Source organism: Acinonyx jubatus, chromosome E1 (genome assembly GCF_027475565.1).
Source record: "Acinonyx jubatus isolate Ajub_Pintada_27869175 chromosome E1, VMU_Ajub_asm_v1.0, whole genome shotgun sequence".
NCBI classification, from domain to species: Eukaryota; Metazoa; Chordata; class Mammalia; order Carnivora; family Felidae; genus Acinonyx; species Acinonyx jubatus.
The window spans coordinates 34,777,281-34,800,777 of NC_069397.1; the positions used below are offsets into that span (position 1 = coordinate 34,777,281).

At 56.3% G+C, this 23,497-nt stretch overlaps 1 protein-coding gene and 1 long non-coding RNA gene across 9 annotated transcripts in view; one reads left to right on the forward strand and one right to left on the reverse strand.

Moving 5' to 3' along the window:
- ITGA3 (integrin subunit alpha 3) overlaps positions 1-12,017 on the reverse strand; it is a 30,706-nt gene extending 18,689 nt beyond the window's left edge. For both annotated transcript variants that reach the window (XM_027034043.2, XM_027034044.2), the window contains exons 1-5: positions 11,762-12,017; positions 11,107-11,314; positions 3,760-3,887; positions 3,357-3,436; positions 1,565-1,814 (exon numbers count right to left, since the gene is read on the reverse strand). In XM_027034043.2, the coding sequence (XP_026889844.2) occupies positions 1,565-1,814; positions 3,357-3,436; positions 3,760-3,887; positions 11,107-11,314; positions 11,762-11,864 (769 nt within the window). In that variant the 5' untranslated portion in view covers positions 11,865-12,017. The remainder of the gene's footprint in view (positions 1-1,564; positions 1,815-3,356; positions 3,437-3,759; positions 3,888-11,106; positions 11,315-11,761) is intronic.
- On the forward strand, positions 4,505-22,012 carry LOC106985189 (uncharacterized). Of its 7 annotated transcripts, none has more exons than XR_008293937.1 (6): positions 12,052-12,189; positions 15,890-16,084; positions 16,187-16,443; positions 16,619-16,776; positions 18,262-19,286; positions 19,565-22,012. It is a non-coding gene; the product is annotated as an uncharacterized LOC106985189 (long non-coding RNA). The 7 variants fall into 7 exon arrangements; XR_003412539.2 differs by having other exon boundaries at positions 18,262-18,394; positions 19,164-22,012; XR_008293939.1 differs by having other exon boundaries at positions 16,187-16,244; positions 16,333-16,443; positions 18,262-22,012.
- The last annotated feature ends 1,485 nt before the right edge of the window (positions 22,013-23,497 follow it).

The window sequence follows — 23,497 nt, forward strand, 5'->3', positions numbered from 1 at the left end:
GACGCCAGGCTATTATCTCCTGGTTCTGCCCCCAAACTCAGGCTGCCTACCTGTCCCCTGCTCCATGGGTCTGCTGCTGGAGAGTAGCCACTGCCCTGCTGAGGTTCTAAAGGACCAGGGGGCAGGGGAGGCAGGACCAGAGGACTGAGCAGAGGCCTCAGTCTCAGGTGAGTCGAGCTACAACCATGCCCTGGGCTACCTGTTGGTCAAGAGGAAGGCCTCTCTCTGCCGGTTGATTCTACAATAACGATGCAGTAAGGACAGAAGGCTCACTGTGGCTACAACACGTGTGGTGGACACGGGTAGACGTGGAAGGGACAGGAGCCCTCAGACACCTGAGCGGCAGTGTGGGGCACAGCAGTTACAAGCACGGCTCTTGGTACAAAGAAATACTCTACAGGCCCCCAAAAGATTGCCCTATAGGTACCGATGCGAAAAAATGCCCATAGCTTGTTGACAAGTGGAAAAGAGAAGTAGCAGAACAGCATGTTTATTTGTGATTCTGTTTGTGTGTGTGTTTTAAAAAGATATCTTAGGGGCGCCTGGGTGGCTCGGTCGGTTAAGCGGCTGACTTCGGCTCAGGTCATGATCTTGCGGTCCGTGAGTTCGAGCCCCGCGTCGGGCTCTGTGCTGACCGCTCAGAGCCTGGAGCCTGTTTCAGATTCTGTGTCTCCCTCTCTCTCTGCCCCTCCCTCATTCATGCTCTGTCTCTCTCGGTCTCAAAAATAAATAAACGTTAAAAAAAAAAAGTTAAAAAAAAAAAAAGATATCTTTAAAAAGACATCTGCATATCCTGGGGGCGCCTGGGTGGCTCAGGCGGTTAAGCATCCGACTCTTGGTTGTGGCTGTTTGGGCTCAGGTCATGATCCCACGGTTGTGAGATCGAGCCCCACGTCGGGCTCTGTGCTGTCAGGCGGATTCTTGGGATTCTCTCTCTCCTGTGTCCCTGTCCCTGCCCCTGTTCACACGCGCACGCGCAGTCTCTCAAAATAAATAAACAAACATTAAAATATTTTAAAAAAAGAGAGAAAGAGAGATCTATATATCCTAAAATAAGTCGGCGGTTCCGTGAGACACTTAGTAATCTGCACAGGGAAACAGGACGAGGGAAGTGGGTGGGAGAGGAGGGGCACTTAAACTCTTTGTTTTACCAAATCCTTCTGCCCCAGTCAGCAGTCGTACCAGGAGCGTGTTTTATGGTTTTAATAAGGTTTCAAATTCTTGAAGTGGAGTCAGATGGACCCGCGCTCCAGTCCAGGTTTCGTAACTTACTGTTGGCCTTGGGCAGTTTACTTTACTTCTCGGAGGCTCAGCTTTCCATGAAATGGGTATAATGATACCTGCCTCATAAGAGTATTTGAGGATTACTTAACATAATACGTCTAAAGCCTCTGGCACATAGTAGGCGCTTTAAAATAGTAGAGGTGCTGGCGATTGCTGATATGGGCAGAGAGATCTCTTCTGCCCTCTGGTGGGGAGAGTCCGGGCTGGCTGTCCCGGAGTGGGGGGGGGGGGGGGCTGGCTGAGAGTGGGTGCTCCTCCTCCCGTCCCCCTTGGTCCCCACCTTTCCAGTTATAGGCACCCGGAGCGCCGAAGTACACAGTGTTCTGGGTGAAGCCACCGCTGGTGCCCAGCTGGCACATGCCCGTCTCCAGGTAGTCCGTGTTGCTGTTACACATCTCATTGTGGTACGTCTGCCAGTCATCAGTGGGGTCCAGCTGGAGGTCATTGCCCCGCACATAGCACTTGCCCACCATGCGTCGCTGGTCCTCGGACCCTGACCACAGCACCTGGGTGTAGCGGTGGGCACAGACCTGGGGACACACCCCCCCACAACACACACAGCCTGAGCCCATAGCAGGGACCGAAGACCCGCTGTCTCCTTGGCCCTGTGCACCTCTGGCTTTGCTAGGGAGGACTTGGAAGAGGTCTCCTGGCTTGTTTTTCTTCCCACAGTGACACCTGGACCTGTGTCTCCTTTCTGGGATTTGGAAATCTGCTCTGAAGGTTGGGAACACGTTTTGGAAGGCCGGGAGGTCCTGGGCGGGAGAGTGGCTTACAGATCTTGGCAAAAGGAAAAGGGGAAAGGATGAGGGGATGTGGGATCCAGGCTCTCGGGTCCCAGACAGAAGCAGAGAATACTCCAACCAAGGCTGTCAGGCTCCTGCGTCTGAGCTCCTCAGTACTGGGCTAGACTGCTCTGCCCCTGTCATACCCTCTCCCAGCACACTAGAGGGGCTCGACAAAGAGTTGTGGGGCAAATCGATGAGAACAAGGTGTTTGTAAAACAGCCAGGGGTCAGGTGAAATCCAGAACTAGGCCTGGGTCTCGTGTGCTTGCTTTCTGTGTCTCCTTCCAGCCATGGGCCTGAGTCACTGCTAAGCCTCCGGTGCCAGCAAATTGCGTGGCACACAGTAGGTGCTCACTAAACATTTGTGGCATGAACAGACGGGTCAGCAGACAATTGTCGAAGGGCCCAGGATCTAGCACTGCCTTAAATGGAATCCTAGACCACACCATCCATAACACGGTTCTAAAACAGCGTCTCAGTTTTAAGCTCCGGCATTTGATGCAAACCCGGAGTTTAAAACAGTGTTCAAAGGTAACGGAAATTGCAACAGGGATGACTATGGGGGTGGCGATTGATTGGAAGGGGACACGCTCTCCGGAGTGATGTAAATATTTCTTTAATGGGTATCTGTTGACACAGGTGTTTAATGTGTCAAAACTCACTAAAAGGTAAAATCTGTACATTTCGCTGTCTGGTCTGTAAATTTCACATCAATTTTTATGAAAAAAGAACGGTCTATCTGGGATTCAGAAATTGAGACCCCCCCCCACCCAGGGGCCGACACTGAAGAATGCAGCCAGGAATTGGCAAGTGACAGCAGGGAGTGGCCCCCAAACCCCAGCCGGGTGAGCTGGGGTCAGCAGGGCTGTGCCTCTTCCGCCAGCAGCCTGTCAGGAAGGAGCGGGCCCAGGCCGCACTGCCCCAGGCCTTCTCTGCCCTTTCCTCCTCACAGTTCCCTCAGCTCATTCCCACGAAGGGTGAGCACCCCGGGGGGAGGGGTGACGGTGGGGATGGGGGGAGAGGAAGTGGGTGATTCAGACAGGACCCAAGCCATGCCAGGCCCTAGGCGCATGCCAGCACCCCTCCCCCCACCCCACTGCCACATAAGAGTAGGATTGAAGGGACACTCAGGCCCCTGGAGACATACAGGCATAGAAATGGACATCTGCAAGGTCCCAGCTCAGTTACCCAAGACCCCTCCCCTGCCCTCTGCTTCCCTCCCCAGCTGCTGGGAAATGAAGGAGAGGGCTGGGGTGGGGGGAGCTGACAGTGAGTACCCACTTACCAGGACTCTGCCCGCAGGGCCCTGGCTGGCCACAGTCACCCCGAGCCACATGTCCTCAATAATGTGATGATCAGGGTCACCTGTCGGCATGGGAGGGATCATGAGCCGGGGCACTCATCCTCCCTGTGCCTGGAGCCTCTGAGGGTCGGGGTTGGTCTTTCTGGACCTCAACTCCTGCAGACAGCATCCCCCCCCGTGCCCCTCCCCCAGCCCGCCATTAATCTCAGCTTCACAAATCCCATGTGGTCCCACTCTCCTCTAAGAGCTCCCTCCTCCCAGCTGGACAAGAAGAGACTAGAAACTGCCCAAGTAAGCCTGATAGCTCCTCCAGATCATTCTCTCTGTGCTACCCCCCTCCACCAGACCCCTGACCCAGTGCTGATCCCCAGCGCCTTCCCCTCACTTTTCTCAGAGATGTTCATCCGCACACAGTCATTCTTGTAGGCAGTGAGCGGGCACAGGTACACAGCACCGGTCCGGTTGGTATAGCCATCAGGCACGGCGAGGTCCCGGGGAGCACCAGCCAGGAGCCTGGGAGGCAAGGAGGTTGGTGAACCCGAGCTCAGACTCCCCAAGGCCTGCTTCAAACAACTCCCTGTTCACCATGTTTCCAGAGCATCTGCTGGGTCCCAGGTGCCAGGCTGTGTGCCAGGATCTGGGGTCAGGAGATGTATGGATGCTGGCCCCGGCCCTCCAGGAGTGGCCAGTGCAGGGGAGGCCGGCAAGAAAACAGACATCTGAAGTAAGTGCCTCAGGAGACGAAAGCGGGGAGCAAATCTGCCCAGATCCAGTGTGGGGAGCAGTCAGGGAGGCACACAGAAGGGGGAGCCCAGCCTGTGCTGATGACGATGAGGAGTCACCAGGGAGAAAGGGAGGGAGGGCAGGCACTTCAGGCAAAGGTGTGACATGTGCAAAGGCCAGGAAGTGTGAGCAAGCAGGGTGACTCAGGATCCGCAAGGCCCCTAGTACAGTGGGGGGCAGGGGGCGGGGTGGGGCCACACAGGAGGGCAGGGTGGAAAGGGCAGCCACAGAAGGATTTTTCTAAACAAGGGAGTGACACGGTCAGATCTGGCTTCTGGAAGGAATGCTTTGGCTTCTGAGGCGAAGGTAGACCGGAAGAAAGTCTGGAGGAATCCTGGCACAGGTCAACTTCCGGGGGGCCTGAGGGGAAACCGTGTGAGGGGTGGGGTGGGCTGCTGGAGGCCTGGGTCCTTCCCCTCTAAAGTATATGAGGACTTCGGTCCAGGGGCTGGCAACAAAGAATAGGAGGTAACGAGTGAATGCAGCGAGTGTCCCCTAAACCACAGCCAGATGAGCCGAGGTCAGCAGGGCCCTGAAGTGACTTGGGTGATACCTACTCTCCCCCCACACGGCACCACCACCACCTTGAGACAGGCATACAAGGTGCGGGGGGCTGGGTACCTGACACTTTGGACAATGGGGCCGCAGGGCAGAGTTCTTGGCAGTGGGCACCAGCGTGGGGATAGGCGAGGACAATCACGTTGCCCCCAGCCTGCCTAGAGCCCGTCTTTGGGGATGCTAACCGCAAGTTCCTCCAAGGGTGCTTAGGGCCCTGGCCACCCATCCCGTCCCAGAGAGGTGGCTACTGGAGAGGAAGGCAGATCAGCCTGGAAGCAGGATCTCAGAGGACGGTCCTTAGCCCACCAGCATCAGAAATCTCTGGCATGTTTGTTAAAACAGCAAAGCCCTCAGCCGACCACAGACTGTCCGAATTGCATCTGGGGGTGGGGCCCTGGAACCTGCATATCTAACATGGGCACCTCAGTTTGAGAAGACAGCTCTACGTCCCCCTTGCTCTTGGGGCATCATCTCCCGGCAGCCTCTGGACATTCGGCCAGGCCCACCTCCCAGACCCTGATGGATGCAGCCTTCTGGGTGACGGGTACCTCCTAGGTACCCCTCCATCTGGCCCTGGCAACACTATCACCCTGAGGCTTCCGGTTCAGAACTTGGGCTCTGGGCTTCCTGCCAGAGTCTGGAGGTGCACAGCAACGGCCCCACCTGCAGCTCCTTCCTGGGACCTGTAAGCAAGGGCTGCAAGGAGGGGGCAGGGCAGGGCCCGGGCATGCCGGGACCTGGGGTGCCTCCGCCCACTGATGTCAGGAATGCGCTGCCTGGGGGTGCTGGCAAGGGGGCGGGACTTCTGCCTGCACCTCACTCCTCGGGCTCAGACCTCACCCTGGGAAGTGTGGCTGGGGGTGGGGGTGCGGCTTCTTTAAGCAGAGCAGTGCTAGGAGGTGCGGGCAGGAAGGCTGGCAGGGCACCAGGGTGGCAGCCAGGCCCGGTTAGTCATCCACTGTCTGGGCCGGAGAGGGTGCCCGGTGAGTCCACTGCCTGACCACCCATGGACATCTGCCCCCGGCGCAACTGACAGGTGAGAGACAGAAGCAAAAGCCGGTGGGAAAGGAACATTCCAGCCAGCCTGTGGGGAAAAAAAACCTGATGGCCTGCTCGCGGGGTTTGTTCCGCCTTGTGCGGCAATTTCTTTTCCCTCTCTGAGCTGTGAGTGCCTCATCTGTAAAATGGGGACAGCAGCTGTCCCACCAACCCTGGAGGGGGGACAAAGGGGTTCATTCTTCAAGAGGGCTTTCTGACTATGAAGTCATGGCCAACGTGAGCACCGTCCGTCTGACTGCTTGTGGCATCAGGGACTGGCCTTAACTTACTCCCAGGTGTCCCCCCTCCACCCAAGCACCCAGGAATCTTTGCCCCACCGGGTTTAGGGGACCTGGAACCAAGGGCAAATAGCAGACTAGTTCGGTTTAGAGGGAGCAGAGGTCGGGACCTAAGTGGCACTTCCACGGGGGTGGAATCACTAAGGTGGGGGTGGGGCATTCTAGCACGGTCACTCAGGTTTGGCTGGAGGTAGAGGCTGAGGGATGGCTACCGTGACCTTGAAGGGGCAGGTCCAGACCTCGGTGGGCGAGGAGTCCCTGGGGAGCCCCGGTTGCAGTCCAGGATGCGAAATGCAGTGGCGGTGTTGCTGGCCCCCCGCTGAGCCCTGACCAAGTTGTTGGGGTGGAGGGGGGTGGTGAGGTGGCTGAGGAGCCGGGTGACCGTGACCTCCTAGCTTTGCTCATCTCAGAGGGCATGGGCGGAGGGGCCCCTCCTCTTAGCCCCCTGGGGTACCGAGCAGGCAGAGCCAGGCACGAATGGCAACTAGATTGAAAGAAATCCCTTTGCCATCTATACCTGTTCGGCCCTCACCCTGCACCAGCCTTGTGCCCACTGATGGGCAGTGGGGCAGGGCTGGTGCCCTAATTCCAGCCCCACATACTAGGCCCCTCCTTTCCCAGAGATTCCACAGGGATCCCCCCCCCCCCAAACCCTTTCGAGTATTTTTAGCTCCTACTTGGCCTGCTCGGAGGCCCTTTAAGGCCCTCTGGCTCCCAGCCCGGGATCCAGTGGGTCTATAGCCAGAGGACTGGGAGTTGGATGGGGGAAGGCTTGTGCTGAAGGTCAGGTCCAGCTTCCTCTAGCCACAGCCAGGTGTGGGAGAGACCTTACTGGCACGTAAACTGAAGTGTGAAATACCATGCAAATGAGCACCTCTGCTACCTGCTTTTGGGTCTGGTCCAGATCAGTGAGTCCAAAAGCTGACCCCTCCCAGACCACCCCCGAGCCCACCCTCTGGGCAGCAGTCAGAAGAGAAGGGAAGCTAGAGGGATGCTTTACCTAGCTCTGGGAGCACAGAAGAAAGGAGGGAGATCGGACAGCCCCTCTCCTGGAGCCGGGCTGGGGCCCTCTGGGAACTAGGGGGATGGATGAAATGACCTCTCAAGGGCTTTCAAAGAGCTGCCTCCTCAGCCTCTCCTTTGGCTCCAGCCAGACAGCCCCCTCCTGGCCTCTGGGGAGTCCCTCGAGCTCCAAGTCCCATCAAAGCACTTCCTCACCCCCATCCCATCACTCTTCCCGGAGCGGTTCAAAGCTAATGCAACAGCCAAGCAGAAAGCAGCAGAATGGGAGGAGGCTGGGGAATGGGATCCAGGAGCAGTTAAGGCACCAGGCTGGCCCCCTGGGGGGCCCTGGGGTGGGCTGATGCTCAGAGAGACCGCCTGTAAGATTCAACTTCCCAGGCCCCTGGCTTCGGGGGGCACTGGGGTGACTCAAGTGGGAAGCTTTCAGTTACCTTGGAGGAACCAGAGGGGCCAGCACTCAGACCACAGGCTCGGTGCCTTACTCCTCAGGCCGGAAAGCGGGTCGTGCAGGGCACCCCCTCCCCTTTGAGTCCCGCAGGGTGCGGGTGGGGGCAGCTCCCAGACGCAGGATCCCAGCTCTGCGCCCATCCTGCTGCCCGAATTAGCCATCTCCCCAGAGGCTGCTCCTGTGGCAGCTGAACTGTGGCCCTCTCCGTCCTCCCCCTATGTCTGCCTTACGCTGCCCCCTCTCCCTTCTGGTGACTCAGCCCAAGAACCAGAGCAATAAGCTGGAGGCAGCGAGACAATGAGAGAGGACAGGAGAAAGAGGCCTTGGCCCCAAACAAGGAGTCTTTCTCATTTCATCTCCCTCTTGCTGGCTCCTTAGTATTTTTTCCGTGTTTGATTCCTTAGGGCGTTCTTCGTGCCATCTAACCTCAGTCCCCTGCACTGCATCAGACATCCCCTTCCTCCTTTGTTTAGCTCTGGCCAAATCCCTTCCACTTCTTCTTCTACCAGATCAGCCTTCCCCTGCCTCCTGCCCAATTTTAAACCTCCTTGGCCTGGACTGGTCACTGGAGAGAGCCAGAGGAAGAGGGTACCACGCGTGCAGGAATTCTCCCGCAGCCGCGGCTGCTCTGCCCATTTCCTCTGGCACGAGGCTTGGAAGCTGCCAGGCGTCTGCCCTGCCCCGGGACACATGTTTTAGGAGAGCACAGCAGGCAAGCCTGGTTCCTACCTACCTACCTCAGATATGACCTCATTTGCCAGGAGCCACAACCACCTCCGCTGCCCCAGGCTCCTCACTTCCAGGCAAGGGCAAAAGGGAGAGAGAGCCCCAGAGGTATCTTCCATAGCCCACAAGGTCAGGCCAGACCAGGACAACTGGATTCCCAGGAGGGAAGTACAGAGCAGGTGCAGGGGGCTGGGGGCAGGGGCCATCTCCCAGAGGAATAGTCCCTCTGCTTCCCCCGGGCTTCTCATGCGTCTCGCCAAGAAGCCCAAAGTCCTTAGTCCTTAGCCCTGCTCCACACCCCTCACTTCCAGAGACTGGGAAGCTGGGTTGGAGAGAGCTCTGATGTTGCAGATGGGGAAATCTGGTCCAGAGATAAAGGTGAACAAAGAGGTCCACACCTGGGTTTTTAACCGCTTCTGGAATAAGGCCTTCTTTGAGAATATGATGAAAACCACACTCCTCCCCTCCTTCTGCCCCCAGAACAATACACAGACACACGATATTTTCAGGGGCCCCTGCATCTCCCAGAAACCTTCTAGGAACCCCAGGCCAAGAGTATTTTCAGGACCATGAAATCTCTCCCCTTTCTGAGGGGCTTTGCGGCTAACAGAATATAAGACTTGACTTGCCGGTTCCCCTCAAGCAGCTGTTCGCATCTGGCTCCACAGCTGGCCGCAGCTAAACCCAGCTGGCCCGGCTGGCTCTCCCCAAGGGCGAAGGGGCAGAATTCAGCGAGAGGAGGAGAGATGAGCCAAGAGACAGAGCCACCCCCGGGAAAGACAGGACATCCGAGAGACTGGCCCAGAACTCTATCTAGAACTACCTGCCTCTCCAAGGTGCAGTCGTTTTAGAACCTTCTGGGCTCCTGGCACGCCTAATGCCATCTCCAGCTGCCCAGGAAGAAAAGTAGAGGTCCTCTGCTCAGCCATCTTGGTCAGTGAGGGCCCGGCTCTGGCACGAGAGCCCTAAACTGCTCCTCGGAGACGTAGGCATACACACAGCACAGAGATATACACACTATCTCACAAAAGCCGAACTAGAAGTCATGTTGTTCTCCCCCTGACATGCAGAGAAATTAAGACTCAGATATTAGTGACAGATCCAAGACTGGAAACTGGCAGTGGGACTCTGGCACCTTTTCTCTCTCCTCCATGCCAAGTTGCCTCTTATAGGCCAACAGAAGCAGGAAGGAGCATATAGATCCAGGTCCAACCCCTCTTTGGGGAAAACTGGCCCAGAGAAGGGAAATATCTTGCCCAAGGCCACATGGGGGTGGGGGTGGGGTGGGGGGTGGGGCTTACAGAATCCATTATTTACTCCAGCTTTTCATTATTTAATCTTGCCTTCCTGATCTTCTCTTTACACTATGCTGCCTTATATCATGCAGATTCAGGATTGAAAAATCCGAAAATCTTTTTTGGGGCTGGGGCGGAAAGAGCACCAATATAGAAACTTGTGCCGATGGTCACTTAGGGTTTCCAAAAGACGAAGGGCAGCCCGAAGTTGCTGGCGCTGTGCTGGGAAGGGTGTGGTGGACTGGGCCCCTGCAGAAGCGACATGGAGGCCAAGGAGGTAGGTAGACTGGGCTGGGGCTGGGCCAGCAGGGGCAGAGGCTGAGGCCGGGGCAGAGTTTGGACTTTGGATATTCCAAGCTTCCTCAAGTTTCTGCAGGCCCCAGCCAACGTTGGGAAAGGCTTCAATAACACCCTGTATGTGCCTATGTCCTCTCGCTCAGCTGGAGTTGGACACCAGGTGGGGGTAGATGTCTGGCAGGTCCCCCAGCCCAAAGAGGTGGGGGGGGGGCCTGCCCACCTGTCATAACTCCTTCCCTCCTGGGGTGGCCTCCCCTGCCCCAGCTGCCTTTCTCTCCCAAATGCCAACCCCAGCACCGGAGCCCATGACAGAGAACCCTCTGAAACCTGCACACGCCCCTCTAGACGCGAGTGTGCACCATGGCAGGGGGGATGGGGGGAGGAAACACAAACAGCTGGATGCAATCTCCTTCTCTCCTCTCCCCTGTGGCTAGCTGTTCCCCCTCCTTCTCCTTACAGCTGTTGGGGAAGGCGACCAGAAGAGAAAAACACTCTTTCCCTCTTCAAACCAAAACAAACACACTCAGGGTTGAAGATTCAACATGAATCTGTGGAATGCAGGGAAGATGTCTGGTGGGAGGGCGTCCCTGCTGGGGGTGGCTTGGGGAGCAGGAGACCAAGCAAGAGGTGGGACAGCTCCCTCGACTTCCCCATCCTCAAGGGGTCTGAGGGAGCTCCTGGACAGCTCCAAACGCCCACACTGGCCCATCACTTCACCCAGCAACTGCCCAGCAGCTGAGGAGGCCCTCCAGTCCGGCTCTGCAGAGGGAGGGTGTGGCTGGCATGGCCGGCCGACTAAAATGCGAGGTGTAAAGGCCTGGGAGGGCTTAAATACATACGCCCACGGTTCTTCCCAGGAACGGGGGAAGAGGGATCCACTAGGTGTTTATTTTCCCCAGGTCCCAGCCCTGGAGAGAAATACTCGGTACATGAGGTCCTCGGTTTACAGAATGGGAGGGTGCCCAGGAAACGGGGATCCCACTTCTAATCAAGAGAGGTGTGTAGAGCCCAGGGGCTGAGTTTAGGCAGGTTCTGGCCCGGTCAGCACTTGCCAGCGATTACCGACCCCATCCCCTACCCAACCCCTCCACTTCCCGCCAGTCCTTGGCAACAGAAGGGCTGCCCAGGTCCCCGCCCCCTTAATCCCGACTCCCTAGAGCCGGCGGCGGCCCCGCGGGCCTGGAAGCCCGTCTGCGACTCGGCTAAGGATCCGCGCACCCTGCGCACACACTCCCTCCCACCCCACCCCCGCCAGCCTCACTTACAGGTAGCGCTGCTGCCGCTCCGTCTGCCGATGGAGGGCGACCGAGTAGCCGAAGAGGCTGCCCGGGTTCCTGGCCTCCTTCACCACCAGGAATCGGGTGTCCAGGTTGAAGGCAGAGGCGACACGGCCCCCGGCGGCCACCATCAAGGCGAGCGCGCAGAGCATCGGGCGCGGGACGCAGGCGGCGCGGCGGGGGCCGGGGCCCATGGCTGCGAGCGGGAGCGGGGGCCGGGGCGACAGCGCGTGAGGGTGCGGAGCTGGGAGTGAGGACCTGTTCACCTGCTGCCCGCGCCACCGCAGAACAGTCGCGCGGGCCGCGTCGTTGAGCGCCGCAGCGCCGCGCTAAGTTTCTGGCCCCCGGCCCCGGTCAGTCTCACGTCCTCTCAGGGTCTGCGCTCTCAGATTCCTCTCCGAGGTTCGCGGGTCGGTTCTCCCGCCTGCCCGGCCGCCGGGTCACCGCCCCCCCACCCCCCACCGCCCCGGGCACCCTGCCCCCAGCTGGTCCTGGCCGCGCCCCCTTGGCCGCACTGTGGCCCTCGATCCCGGCTCGGCGGCGGCTCTGGGCACGCAGACCGGTGGACCGCAAGGAAGACCGGAGGGAGGGGTTCCCTCCGCGCGCGCCCCGCCTCCCCACGCCCAAGCCCGCACCTCCCCACCTTGCGCGCCCAGCCGGGGCTCCGCTTTCCTTCCGGGGAAAGAGAAAAGGTCCCGGCTCCGCCACCGCCTCTTAAAGGGGCAGCATCGCCCCTCCCTCCTCATCCTCCCTCACCAGGCTCCGCCTTCAGCCCCAAACACCTGTCGGGAGCCCCCAAAGGCTTGGATTTCCCATCCCCGCCCCATGCTTCTCCCAAGAAGCGTCACCCCCCACCCCCACCCCCACGCCGGAGTAAGATGGATTGGACGGGCGGGGCCGGGGGTGGGATTTGTCCGGCCGCTTTGCTCCGGTTGCTACCGCTGCTGGAAAGGCAGTTCCAGGCGCGGCCACCTCTGCGGGCCCGGCTGGAGAGCCCCGGCGTTGGCGTATCTGGGAACCGACGTCCGCGCGCCGCTGGCTGGAATGCGCCCGGCTCGCCTCCGCGGCGCTGTGAGTCCCCGAGAGGAGGCTGGCGGTCTCTGGGCGTTCTTCCTCGCACCCAGGCCCTTCGCTGTCCTTGTCGAGATTGATTTCTCTTGCCTACCCGCCCTCGCCCACCCTGATCCGGGCTGGGAGTGGTCGGTCCCTCAGCAAAGCCAGACGGATATTTAGCAGTGGTAATAACCAAGCATTGCTAGTTGTAGTAAGCCACAAGACAGCAGTTCCTCCAAAGGGCTGAGCCTTCTCGTCTCCCTTATAAGCTCGTCGGGGTGGAAATGAGTCCCTTCTCCTTAGAACGCACTGTGTGGCCAGGGAGCTGGGCCCAGACCGTACACGTTATCTCATCCACTCCTGCCTTCAGGGCCCAGCCCAGCAGAATCCCAAAGGTCTCCTTCTCCTACTCGGGCTCAGACGGAGTGTTTGGAGACTGGGCGGGGACGGAGCCCCCATAGGTGCGTGATGGGTGGTGCCAGGTGGAGGTTGGTGGGCGGGGCCCAAAGGTCTCGTTATCCTCAGAAGAATCTAACCGAAAGGGAACTTCAAGAGGTCACTATCTACTTTCTTGAATCTGACTCAGATTTCTCATATTGAAGCACAAAGACCCACTTCCGCTGAACATTCTTTTCTCCAGGCTGAAGGAACGTTCTTATTTTGGCCCAGAAATTCAGGCCTCAGCACTCGCTCTCTTGAAATTTGACTTAGAGGGCCTATCTCTGAGAGTTTATAATAGTAAGAAGAAAACTACTATGTAGCAAGTGCTCATGCAGCAGGAACTATGATAAGTGCTTTACAAAGATTATTAAATTTTTTTTAACATTTATTTATTTTTGGGACAGAGAGAGACAGAGCATGAACGGGGGAGGGGCAGAGAGAGAGGGAGACACAGAATCGGAAGCAGGCTCCAAGCTCCGAGCCATCAGCCCAGAGCCCGACTCGGGGCTCGAACTCACGAACCGTGAGATCGTGACCTGAGCTGAAGTCGGATGCTTAACCGACTGAGCCACCCAGGTGCCCCTACAAAGATTATTAGATTAAAGTTTCGCAACAATCTTCGAAGATTATCTGTTTTAAGATGAGGCAACCGAGGCTCAGAGAGGTTAAGCAACTTGGTGAAGACCACACAGCTCGGATTTTAATCCTATATTATCTGGCCTCAGAGTCCTCCTTGACCACTTATGCTAATCATTAACATTTGTACAATACTTGGGGCAACTCTAGGTTTGGCGGGGGGGGGGGGGGGGTGGGGGGGGGGTGGGGGGGGTGTGGTGGAGCCTGAAGCCTGTACAATTTGGAGCCCTCTTTAAAGAGAGGAATAAAGAGCTGGGAGTACAAAATTAGATTCAGAGGCTGGAAAGGGACTTGCACGTTATAGTTTATGAATCATTTCACGTGCAGACTTCTATTTCACCCTCCTGGCCTCTCTGTGAAGTCAGGATTATCATCCTCACTTGACTTATGAGGGAGTCTGGATGTCCAAGGTCACACAGCTCATTTGAGTCGGAGCTAGGACCGGAAGCCCCTGACCACACCTATGTCTTTAAGAGACGAGTCCCAGGCAGATGTTGGTCAGACAGCCAGATGCATCTAAATGAAAGCAGCTGAAGTAACAGCATTCTCTGTGATGTTCTGCGAGACGACATCCATCCCTGTCTGCCCTTAGGACAGCATCTGTTCCCGGGCTGTGACTCCCAGAGCCACCCAGCCTCTCCCCGTAGTCTGCCTTCCAGTCTAGCGCCCATAGGGCCATCTAAGGTCAAGGAACAAGAAGCTGACCGGGATGGAAGTTGACCAGTTACCTTGTTCCCCTTTGGGCTGTCTGCTGGGTCCTCCACTGCGTTCCTGGAGGAGGGGAGACGTCCAGGGCCAGGAGAGCAGGGGCCAGGGTGGCCGCTTGATGTGGGCAGGGGTCCCACCTGACACAGCTTTGAGCGTCCTGTGATGACAGATGGGCTCTATGCCAGGCATTATCTCTTTGGCCATCCCAAACAGGAATGACCAGCATGTCCGATCCCAGGGCTGGGAGCAGGAAAGGGAGGAGGGATGGTGTTTCCACTCTAGGGGAGTATCCTGAGGGAATGTGGGAGCCAGAGCAGGGCGCCTGGGAGGGGGGGAACTCCAGCTAAGGAATGTGGGGGAGTGTCAGATAGGTCTGGGGGAGACAGAGCAGAGATGGAGGGAGACGTGGACGCTGGAAGGGTCTCTGGGCTAGAGAGATGCAGAAAGGGAAACCGTAAGTTCATGACAAAATTCTGAAGTCCTCTGGTTCCAGTGATGTGTCATCCACGGCTTCGTCTCATTCGTCAGTTGACTTTATCATGTCAGCTCTGCTCTGTGGAGAAGGGGCCCTAGTAGATACAAAAGTAGACAGAGAAAAACAAAGACACATGAATAACATGCCTCAGGAGGTCCCAGAGTCCATTTTTTAAACTTTTTTTAATGTTTATTTATTTTTGAGACAGAGAGAGAGAGAGAAAGAGAGCGAGCAGGGAAGGGGCAGAGAGAGAATGGGAGACAGAGGATCGGAAGTAGGCTCTGTACTGACAAGCAGTGAGCCCGAGGCAGGGCTCACACTCACAAACAGTGAGATCATGACCTGAGTCAAAGTGGGATGCTTAACCGACGGAGCCCCCCCAACCAGGCACCCCTCGGAGTCCTGTTTTTGATTGGCTGCTGACAGCTTGTAAGCACCCCCTCTCCCTCTTCCCCTTTGCCCCACACCTGGACAAGCTGACAATAAAACTGGGGGGCTGTGTTCCCTCCTTTGGCATCCATGGAGGATTCGAACTCTGTCAGGCCTTCTCTGCTAAACGCTCACTTTGATCTCACTCCCCAACCACAAGAAGGCAATCTCCTTTCCTTGCTCTCCCTGGCTGGTTCAGACCTTGCTCCACACGCCAGCCCTGCTCTCCCCCAGAGACCTCAATTATGTAAATAACAAACCTTTTCATGCCCTCTTGGCGTGTGTGTGGCGTCATCAGTCTTGAGATCAAGCAAAACCTTGGGTGGGGTCCGTCTGCCTCTGGGGGAGCCTGGCAACAAGCCAACTCTGGGTTGTGCTGTAAAGGCAGGGAGGCTTCTTGGAGGAGGAGTATCTGGACAAGGGAGAAGGGAAGGACTAGCAAGACGGGGGCCTCGGGACAGAAGAGGGCAGAAGAGCCGGGGCCTGGTTTGGGGTGAAATTTCCTCAGTCGCAACAATGACAACGTCAAGATTCTATAAAGGCGCCTCGGTTTATTTAGCGCTTGCTGGGTTTGCACTAGCCTTCCTCTGGGTGACCACCCCTGACCCCATCTCGCTCGCCCAGAGCCCCAGGCTTGCTCAGTCCTCACAGGAAGGTCAGCATGCAGATGGGGTGTGCCCAGGCAGCTGGGGAGAGAGGTGGAGCAGAACTGGGGTGCCGTGTGTGTGTTGAGTGCAGGCTCTTTTCGGCCTTCTCACCTTGGGCAAGTTACTTTCCTCCTCCGAGCCTCGATTTCCCCATCTGTGCAACGAAAGGGCTGGAGGAGATCTCTCGTTATTCCCTCGCCGGCATCCCGCGTGTCCTAAGGCTCCTAATATTTGTTGAACTAAGTGGATGAGATCTCTGCTATTGAATTAAGACTCAGGTCTCTATCTCTGATCTGAATTGGAAATGCAAATTACTGAGGAGGGAGGGAGGAGCCGTGAAGCATGAATGGGTTTATCAGATTTCCTTTCTCCTGTGACCTAGATACCGGCAGGCGCCTGGTCCCCGGCTCAGAATCTGTCAGCCTCAAACATTCATTGACAACCTACGATGGCCTGACACAGAGCTGAGAACCTCCAGGGGTGTCAGAGACGAACCAGAACATCTTCCAGGGAGGCCTTCACCTTGACCCCATATTCGAGTTTTCACCTTGACCCCACATTCAGAGAGCTCTCAGATGTAAACAGCCTAAGTCTGCACCACATTGTATTTTAGGGCTGGTGGGGGGCAGGGGGTGGACGGGCAATGGGGGTGCCACGCAGTCACTCTTGAATCTTCCAGGCCTTACGGTGACTTCCAGTCTGGGCTTGCAGTGTGATTATAGAAACCCGACGCACAGGTTTGTTGGAAAACAGTAGAGCTGAGGCCCAGAAGTCGCTCACTACGAGATAGTTGTGCTGCACTGTGGATTACACTTGTATTCCCAGCACCCGTGACGGTCACTCACACGCGGTAGTGCGTCTTCAGCCACCGTGTGTCCAGCTGAATTCAGTTGGCCACATGCTCCGTACGGCCCTAAATCAGAGAACACAGTAGAGGTGAGTGAGAGGCCAGCTCGGTCTCGTAAATATCCTCTTGCTCCCGTCCCCTCCCCCACCCTGGGATCCTGTTGGGACAAATGTCTTGGCTCAGTGGGTTGAAAAGGAAAGTCAGAATTCTGAGGCATGAATTGCTGTGCCCACTGACTCACTTCCTCCTCCCCACCCACTGCAGACCCAGCCGGGCCCTGAGTAACACAGGTTGCAGCCTTCTCCCTGCCCCTGCCCCTCATCTGAGCACTCCACCCCCCAGCCCTCGCTGCGGACCTCACCCGTGAGTGGAAGGGCAGTGACGCCAGCTGCCCCTGATCTGAAATGCGCTTGCAAGTTTTGGTGAGCTAGGGGGCAGGGGGTGGGGGTGGGGGACGGGAACAAATTCTGCTCTCAGGACCCCGAGCCTGATGTGCAAGGCAGAGCACCCCTCTGGAGTTTGACCTGGGAGGTACCAGAAATTCCCCTCCTCATAACGGGCGCTCTCCTTTCCTGCCAGGATCACAGAAATTCTCACCATGAGGCAACCTTCCTGTTGCCCTAAGGCCTTGTCTCCCGAACGTTCTTATTAAAAGGCAGGGAGCTCACCTGGCAGGGTAGCACGTGGGCTCCCTGGCAGGGATGGGGCAGGATGTTACAGCATCTCCCACAGAGCCCAGGGCCCTGGGTTATAAATGATTCAGGCAGCAGGAAGGTAGGGGGAGGGAGGGAAGAGGCCAGGGCTGGGACAGAGAATGATTTAATGGAGGGGGGTGGCAGGCAGGCCCCTGGCACTGTCCTTACTGGTTCCCAGTTAGCGTGATGGGCAGTGAAGAAGGGATTTCACTTTCCTGCAAAACAGTGCCCCCGAGTCTTGGGCTTTTCCCTCTGGAGGTCCCTTCCCTGCCTTGTCCTGGGCTCCTCTGACGGGAAGAAGAGTTGTAAGGGCTTGGGGGACGTCACGGCCACTCCTTAGTGGCAGAACTGCTCTGGGCAGCACTCCTGACCGTGGCTCGGAGGCGGAGCGCGGGCACAGCCCATCTGGACTCCCGAATGAGATGGAACGCAGGGGTACGGTGTGGGGGGTGGGGTGGGGGGAGACAACAAGATGCGCACGGGGACACGGGCCCAGCGAGGGGCCACGGGCGGGGCAGCCGGGCAGCAATCACAGAGGCTGCAAGGGACACGCTCAGGAAAGGCTTCGGCTTGCCGGCCTTGGAACTGAAGGCAACGGCTGGGTTCACTCACCCCTGGGAGTGAGCCGAGAGCCTTTGCGGCTTCAAAAGACCAATCCGGGGCGGATGCAGGGATGGACCCGAGAAAGGACGAGGACCTGCCCTGCTGCAGAGATGTACATGGACGTGAGAGATACGTGGGTGAGGGCGGGGGCAGGAGCCGGTGGCGCGTCGGTGCAGGGGATGCGGGAGAGGTCAGTAGCCAGTAGCTGGCGAGTCCGCGGGACCTCGGGGGCCTCCTAGGTGGAGGTGTGTTCGGCAATCTGCCAGAGGCCCCGGGACAGGGGTGGAGGAAGACAAGGCCAGAGTCCGGGAGGGCCCCCCAAAGTGGCGCGCTCCAAACCTTCCGGCAGAGGGAAGATCCTAGAGGCCTTTCCCCAGAAGCACTAGCCTCAGCTTGGATGTCAACCGGGCTCCTTGGGGTCAGGCTTGGCCCGCAGCAGGCTCCCCTGAGATAGTTCCCAGGGTCTCTCACCACCTGCACCCTGGACTCCAGGCCTCAGCTCTGTCCTTTCTTCCCTCTGGCCCCCTTCTTGTTCTAACTCTCTTGGTTACCACCCCAGAGGCCCCCGCTTCATTCATTCCCTGCCTACCCTCTTCTCTGCCCCCACAGACACCCTTAGATGTCCGAACAATGCACAGCTGTCCTTGCTGCCAGTGTGCCGGGCAGTGGAGCCCCTACCCCAACGCGCATCAGCCTCTGACTCACCTTTAGTCATCTCTGACCCTCATTTCTTTGCAAAGAGGTGACGGTCATGCCCAACTCTGGGAATAGTTGGGACATAACTGAGACCATACCTGAGGCGCACCTGGTATGGGACCACCCCCTATGCCCTTCCTTCTCTTCCCTTGGACAATCATTACCTGGCCCCAGGGCTTTACTACCCTGACCCTATTCAAAACTAACCTTAGACGACTCGCTGCTCAGCCCGGGGCTTGAGGTTCCTCCACGACCACCTGCTTCCCTTTGGTCCTTGCACCCTCCACTCCCATCCTTTCCCCCTGGCTCCAGCCCGTGGGGGAGGGAGATCATCCCCCAAATCCGGCTCGCCCCTTTCTCGAGACCTTTGCCCGGAGTGCCTGAAAGCAACATGCCAGCATCTTCCTGCCCATCGACAGCTCCCCTTCCATCAAGGCCAATCGAGGCCCAGTCCCAGCTCCCCGGGCCTCGACGGATGCTTTCTGCTCTGGCACAGCCCTGTTTTTCCCTCGGACAGAGCGCTCGCCATATTGGGCCATATGTCACTTATTAGCTGGGGCGAAGTTGCTTAAGCTCTCTGTGACTCAGTCTCTCTGTCTGCACTGGAGCTAATAACTGCACTCTAACCTTAGAGTCCTTGCGGAGAGTAGGTAAGAACGTGCACAGGGCCCGCCGCAGAGTAAATAGGCCAATAAATGTTATTTTTTTTTTATTGAGATGGTGGGGGGGGGGGGTGACGACAGGGCTCCCAACAGCCCTGACTCTCAGAGAAGGCAAGCCCAGACCGCCCCCCTCTCTCTCCACCCTGCCCATAGCTCCTACGACACTGCTCTGCTGGGAGTGGAGGTCAGTGATAATGCCTCAGATTGAAGCTTCTCTGGTCCATCAAACAAATCGCAGTGCTCCTTTGTGGGTTCCCTTCGGCTCCATTCACTGCGGTGCATGGACGTTTCTGTGCCTGGGAAATGGACCCCCAAGAGCTGGTAGAGTTATCAGCCCCTGGGGAACCCCCATCACAGAGGAGCCTGGCTGACCTTCCCCGGGGCTCAGAGTGGGACTCCAACACAGAGATGGGGACCGGTGGAGAGTGGGCATCCTGGAATTCTTCCTGGAGGAGGAAAATGGGGAGAGCTAGGCTGAGAAAAGGGGTGACAGGTTTCACGGGGAGTCTCATTGCGCCAAGCTCTTTATGTAGATTGCGACCTTTATTTTTCAGGAGGAGCCTGTGAGGTCAGTCCTGTAATCTGCTTTTCCAGAAGGAAGCAAAGGCCCGGACTGACAAAGCGACATGCCCAAGGTCACACCATTCCAGAGGGGAGCAGGATTCTAGTCCTGATCTGCTGGGCTCTGAGGGGAGGGCCAGGCCGAGGATGGTGGGAGAATTCCAGACTCTGGCCAGCTGCCCCTGCATCCAGGGAGGCTGTGGGTGGGGTGGAAACAGCCACCAGAAGCCAGGGGCACGCGGCAAACAAGGGTGCCAGGAAATGAACCGGACCCAGGGTCCTTCCTCCCGGCCCGCCCTGTGCCCCTGGCCAACTGCCACCTCCCTTTGAGGCTTCTCCCTGCAAGAGAACAGAGAAAGCTGGGCCGGAGCCCAGGGATGGCCCTACACGGGGGGAGAGGGGGGACCAGGAGGGTCTTGAAGCCCAGGAGGAGCCCTGCCAGGCCTAAGCGCCCCCTGTCCTGGGAAGAGAGATAGAGATCCCAGGGGTCTCATCCTGTTTGTCTCAGGTGGAGCTCAGACTGGGGCCTCGCACAGAGAAGGCGCTCAATAAATGTGTGTCGAAAGGAGGTACAGCAGGTGTGCCGTCCAAACTGCGAGGCTGGAGGTGAAGAGGCCGGGTCCGGACACGGTTTCTGCCCCCGCCTCGTGACCCTGGACGAGTCTCAGAACGTCCCTATCCGTCAGATCAAGCTGTTATCCTGGAATGTGCACCATCGCTTGGGTCCCTTCCAGCTCTGACAGTGCAGTTCTAGTCATTCTTTTACTCACTCGCTAATTTGTTGTCTCAGCGAAATACATCGTGGAGCCCGAGAAATATACTTTGGTACTAATGAGGCAGTGGGCAGAGTGGCGGCAATCGGCAAAGCTTGTGGGGGGATAGTGACGGGTCCCCCTCTTGAGCAGGGACTCTGGGGTCAGATGGCCTGGGTTCAGATTCTCCCTCCATGACCTGCTCACCGAGTAACCCTGGGCAAGTTACTTACTCACGTTGAACTTGGACTTCCTCATCTGTAAGATGGAGATGATAGGAGGATATACTTCATAGGGTTATTGTAAAAATTAAATGGGATAATACAAATAAGTTGCTTAGGGAAATAGTACACAGCAGGCGCCCAACAAGTCTTAGCTCTTCCCGTTCCTTAGAAGGCGAGCGAACTCCAGCAGACAAAGGGGGCTGCTGTGTGGGTGCAGGGGTAGGGGTGGGGGGAAGCATCAGAACAGCATGTGCTTAGATACAGAGGCGGGAAAATCCAGTACTGCCGAGGAGCACCAAGAGACCCGTCCAGACTAAGTGGGAAGAGGTAAGTTGGGCGCAGATGGTGAGCGGCTTTGGTCAGGCTAAGAAACTTGGATCTGATCCTGTAGGTTGGCATTTCCCAACTGCTGCTCCCCAGAATTCCATGAGCCGTTACTGGATGTTTTATAAATATTTCAGGGCACCCGGGTGGCTCAGTCAATTAAGCGTCCGACTCCGGCTCAGGTCATGATCTCGTGGTACGCGAGTTCGAGCCCCGCAGTGGGCTCTGGGCTGACAGCCCAGAGCCTGGAACCTGCTTCGGATTCTGTGTCTCCCTCTCTCTCTCTGCCCCTCCTCCGCTCACATTCTCTCTCTCTCTCTCTCCCTCCCTCAAAAATAAATAAAATTTAAAAATTAAAAAATAGGGGCGCCTGGGTGGCTCAGTCGGTTAGGCGTCCGACTTCAACTCAGGTCACGATCTCGCGGTCTGTGAGTTCGAGCCCCGCGTCGGGCTCTGGGCTGACGGCTCAGAGCCTGGAGCCTGCTTTCGATTCTGTGTCTCCCTCTCTCTCTGCCCCTCCCCCGTTCATGCTCTGTCTCTCTCTGTCTCAAAAATAAATAAACATTAAAAAAATAAAAATTAAAAAAAATATATATATATAAATATTTAAGGGGTGGGGGATGGGGGAGAGGACGGGATGACTGGATGTCCACCTGCAAAAGAATAAAGCTGGACCCCTACTTCAGATCAGGTACAAAAATTAACTCAAAACGGATCAACGATCTAAATACAAGAGCTAAACCAAAAACTCTTAGGAGAAAGCAGAGGGGTAAATCTTCGTGATCTTGGATTTGGCAATGGATTCTCAGATGTGACCAAGGGAAGCAGCGAAAGAAAATATAGGCAAACCCAATGCCGTGGTCTCGATGTTTAGGCCCGTCCCCCTCCCCACCACATCTGTATGTGACAGTGCTGATCTCCAAGGTGGAGGTGGGGCCTTTGAGGGGTGATTAGGTCGGGAGGTCAGAGTTTCTGGATTGGGATCAGTGCCCTTATAAAAAGAAGCTCCCCAGAGCCCCCCAGCCTCATGTGAGGATACAGGGAAAAGTCTGCAACCCGAAGAGCGTCCTCACCTGACTGTTGTTGTGCCCTGATCTTTGACTTCCAGCCTCCAGAATAAACGTCTGTTGTTTATAATCTACCCACTCTGTGGTATTTTGTCGCAGGAGCCTGAACGGACTAAGACACTGAACTTCATCACAATTTAAAACTTCTGTGCTTCAAAGGACCCCTTCACAAAAGCAAAAAGATAACCCATAGAATGGAATAAAATATTTCTAAATCATAAATCTGATAAGAGATTGGTTTCTAGAATATTTAAAGAACTCTTACAACCCAATAAGAAAAAGGCAAGCTTAAAAATGGGCAAAGGATCGGGGCGCCTGGGTGGCTCATTGATTAAGTGGCCAACTCTTGATTACGACTCAAGTCATGATCTCAGTTTGTGAGTTCAAGCCTAGCATTGGGCTCCGTGCTGATGGTGCAGAGGCTGCTTGGGATTCTCTCTCTCTCCCTCTCTCTCTCTGTGCATGGATGTTCTCTCTCCCTCTTTCTCTCTCTCTCTCAAAATAAATGAATAAACTTAAAGGGAAAAGCAAATCAAAACCACAGTGAGGGCCACCTGGGTGGCTCAGTCGTTTGAGCGTCTGACTTTGGCTCGGGCCATGATCTCACAGTTCATGAGATGGAGCCCCGTGTTGGGCTCTGCGCTGACAGCTCAGAGCCCGGAGACTGCTTCGGATTCTGTGTCTCCCTCTCTCTCTCTCTCTGCCCTCCCCCACTCGCATTCTGTCTGCCTCTCTCTCAAAAATAAACAGACACTTAAAAAAAAAAAAAACCACAATGAGATATCACTTTATACTCCCGAGGATGGCTTGAACCAAAAAGTCAAATAAATGTCAGTGAAGGCGCAGAGAATTCGGAGCCCTTGGGCATGGCTGGTGGGAATCCTAAATGATGTGATTGCTTCAAAAAATAGTCTGGCATTTCCTCAAAGAGCTAAACATAGACTCGCCATTTGACCCGGCAATTCCACTGCCTGGTATATACCCAGGAGAGATGAACACATATGTCTGCACAAAAGCTTGTACGCGACTGTTCGTGGCAGCATTATTCGTAACAGCCCCAAAGTAAGACTCACCCAAATGTCCGCCAACTGATGAACAAACAAAATGGATCACATCCACACAGGGGACTATCATTTGGTCACAAAAAGGAATGAAGCGTTAATACACATTATAGCATGACTGAACCTTTATGATACACGAATTATATCTCAATAAATTGTAAAGAAAAAGGAAACACAGGCAGGGTGTGAATCTAACATCATATTCATTGGGGGAAATTCTGGGTCCGGGAGGGGATTGTTTATGTTTGTTTGTTGGTTTAGCTTTGGGAATTCTCTGAGCTAACTCGCATTGATTGGCAAGCTTGGACCACGTCTGAGTGTTGTGGCATTTCCCAAAATGATGGCCATAGTTTAACCACAGAACCATTTCCAGAGGAACGTCTCTTTGCTTTCCCCAAAACGCTTTTCACAGAACACAGTATGGCAAGTTTGGCCATAAGCAATGGGGAGCCATTGAAGGTTCAAGCAGGGGGGAGGGCCTGCCTAGAGCTGGGCTTA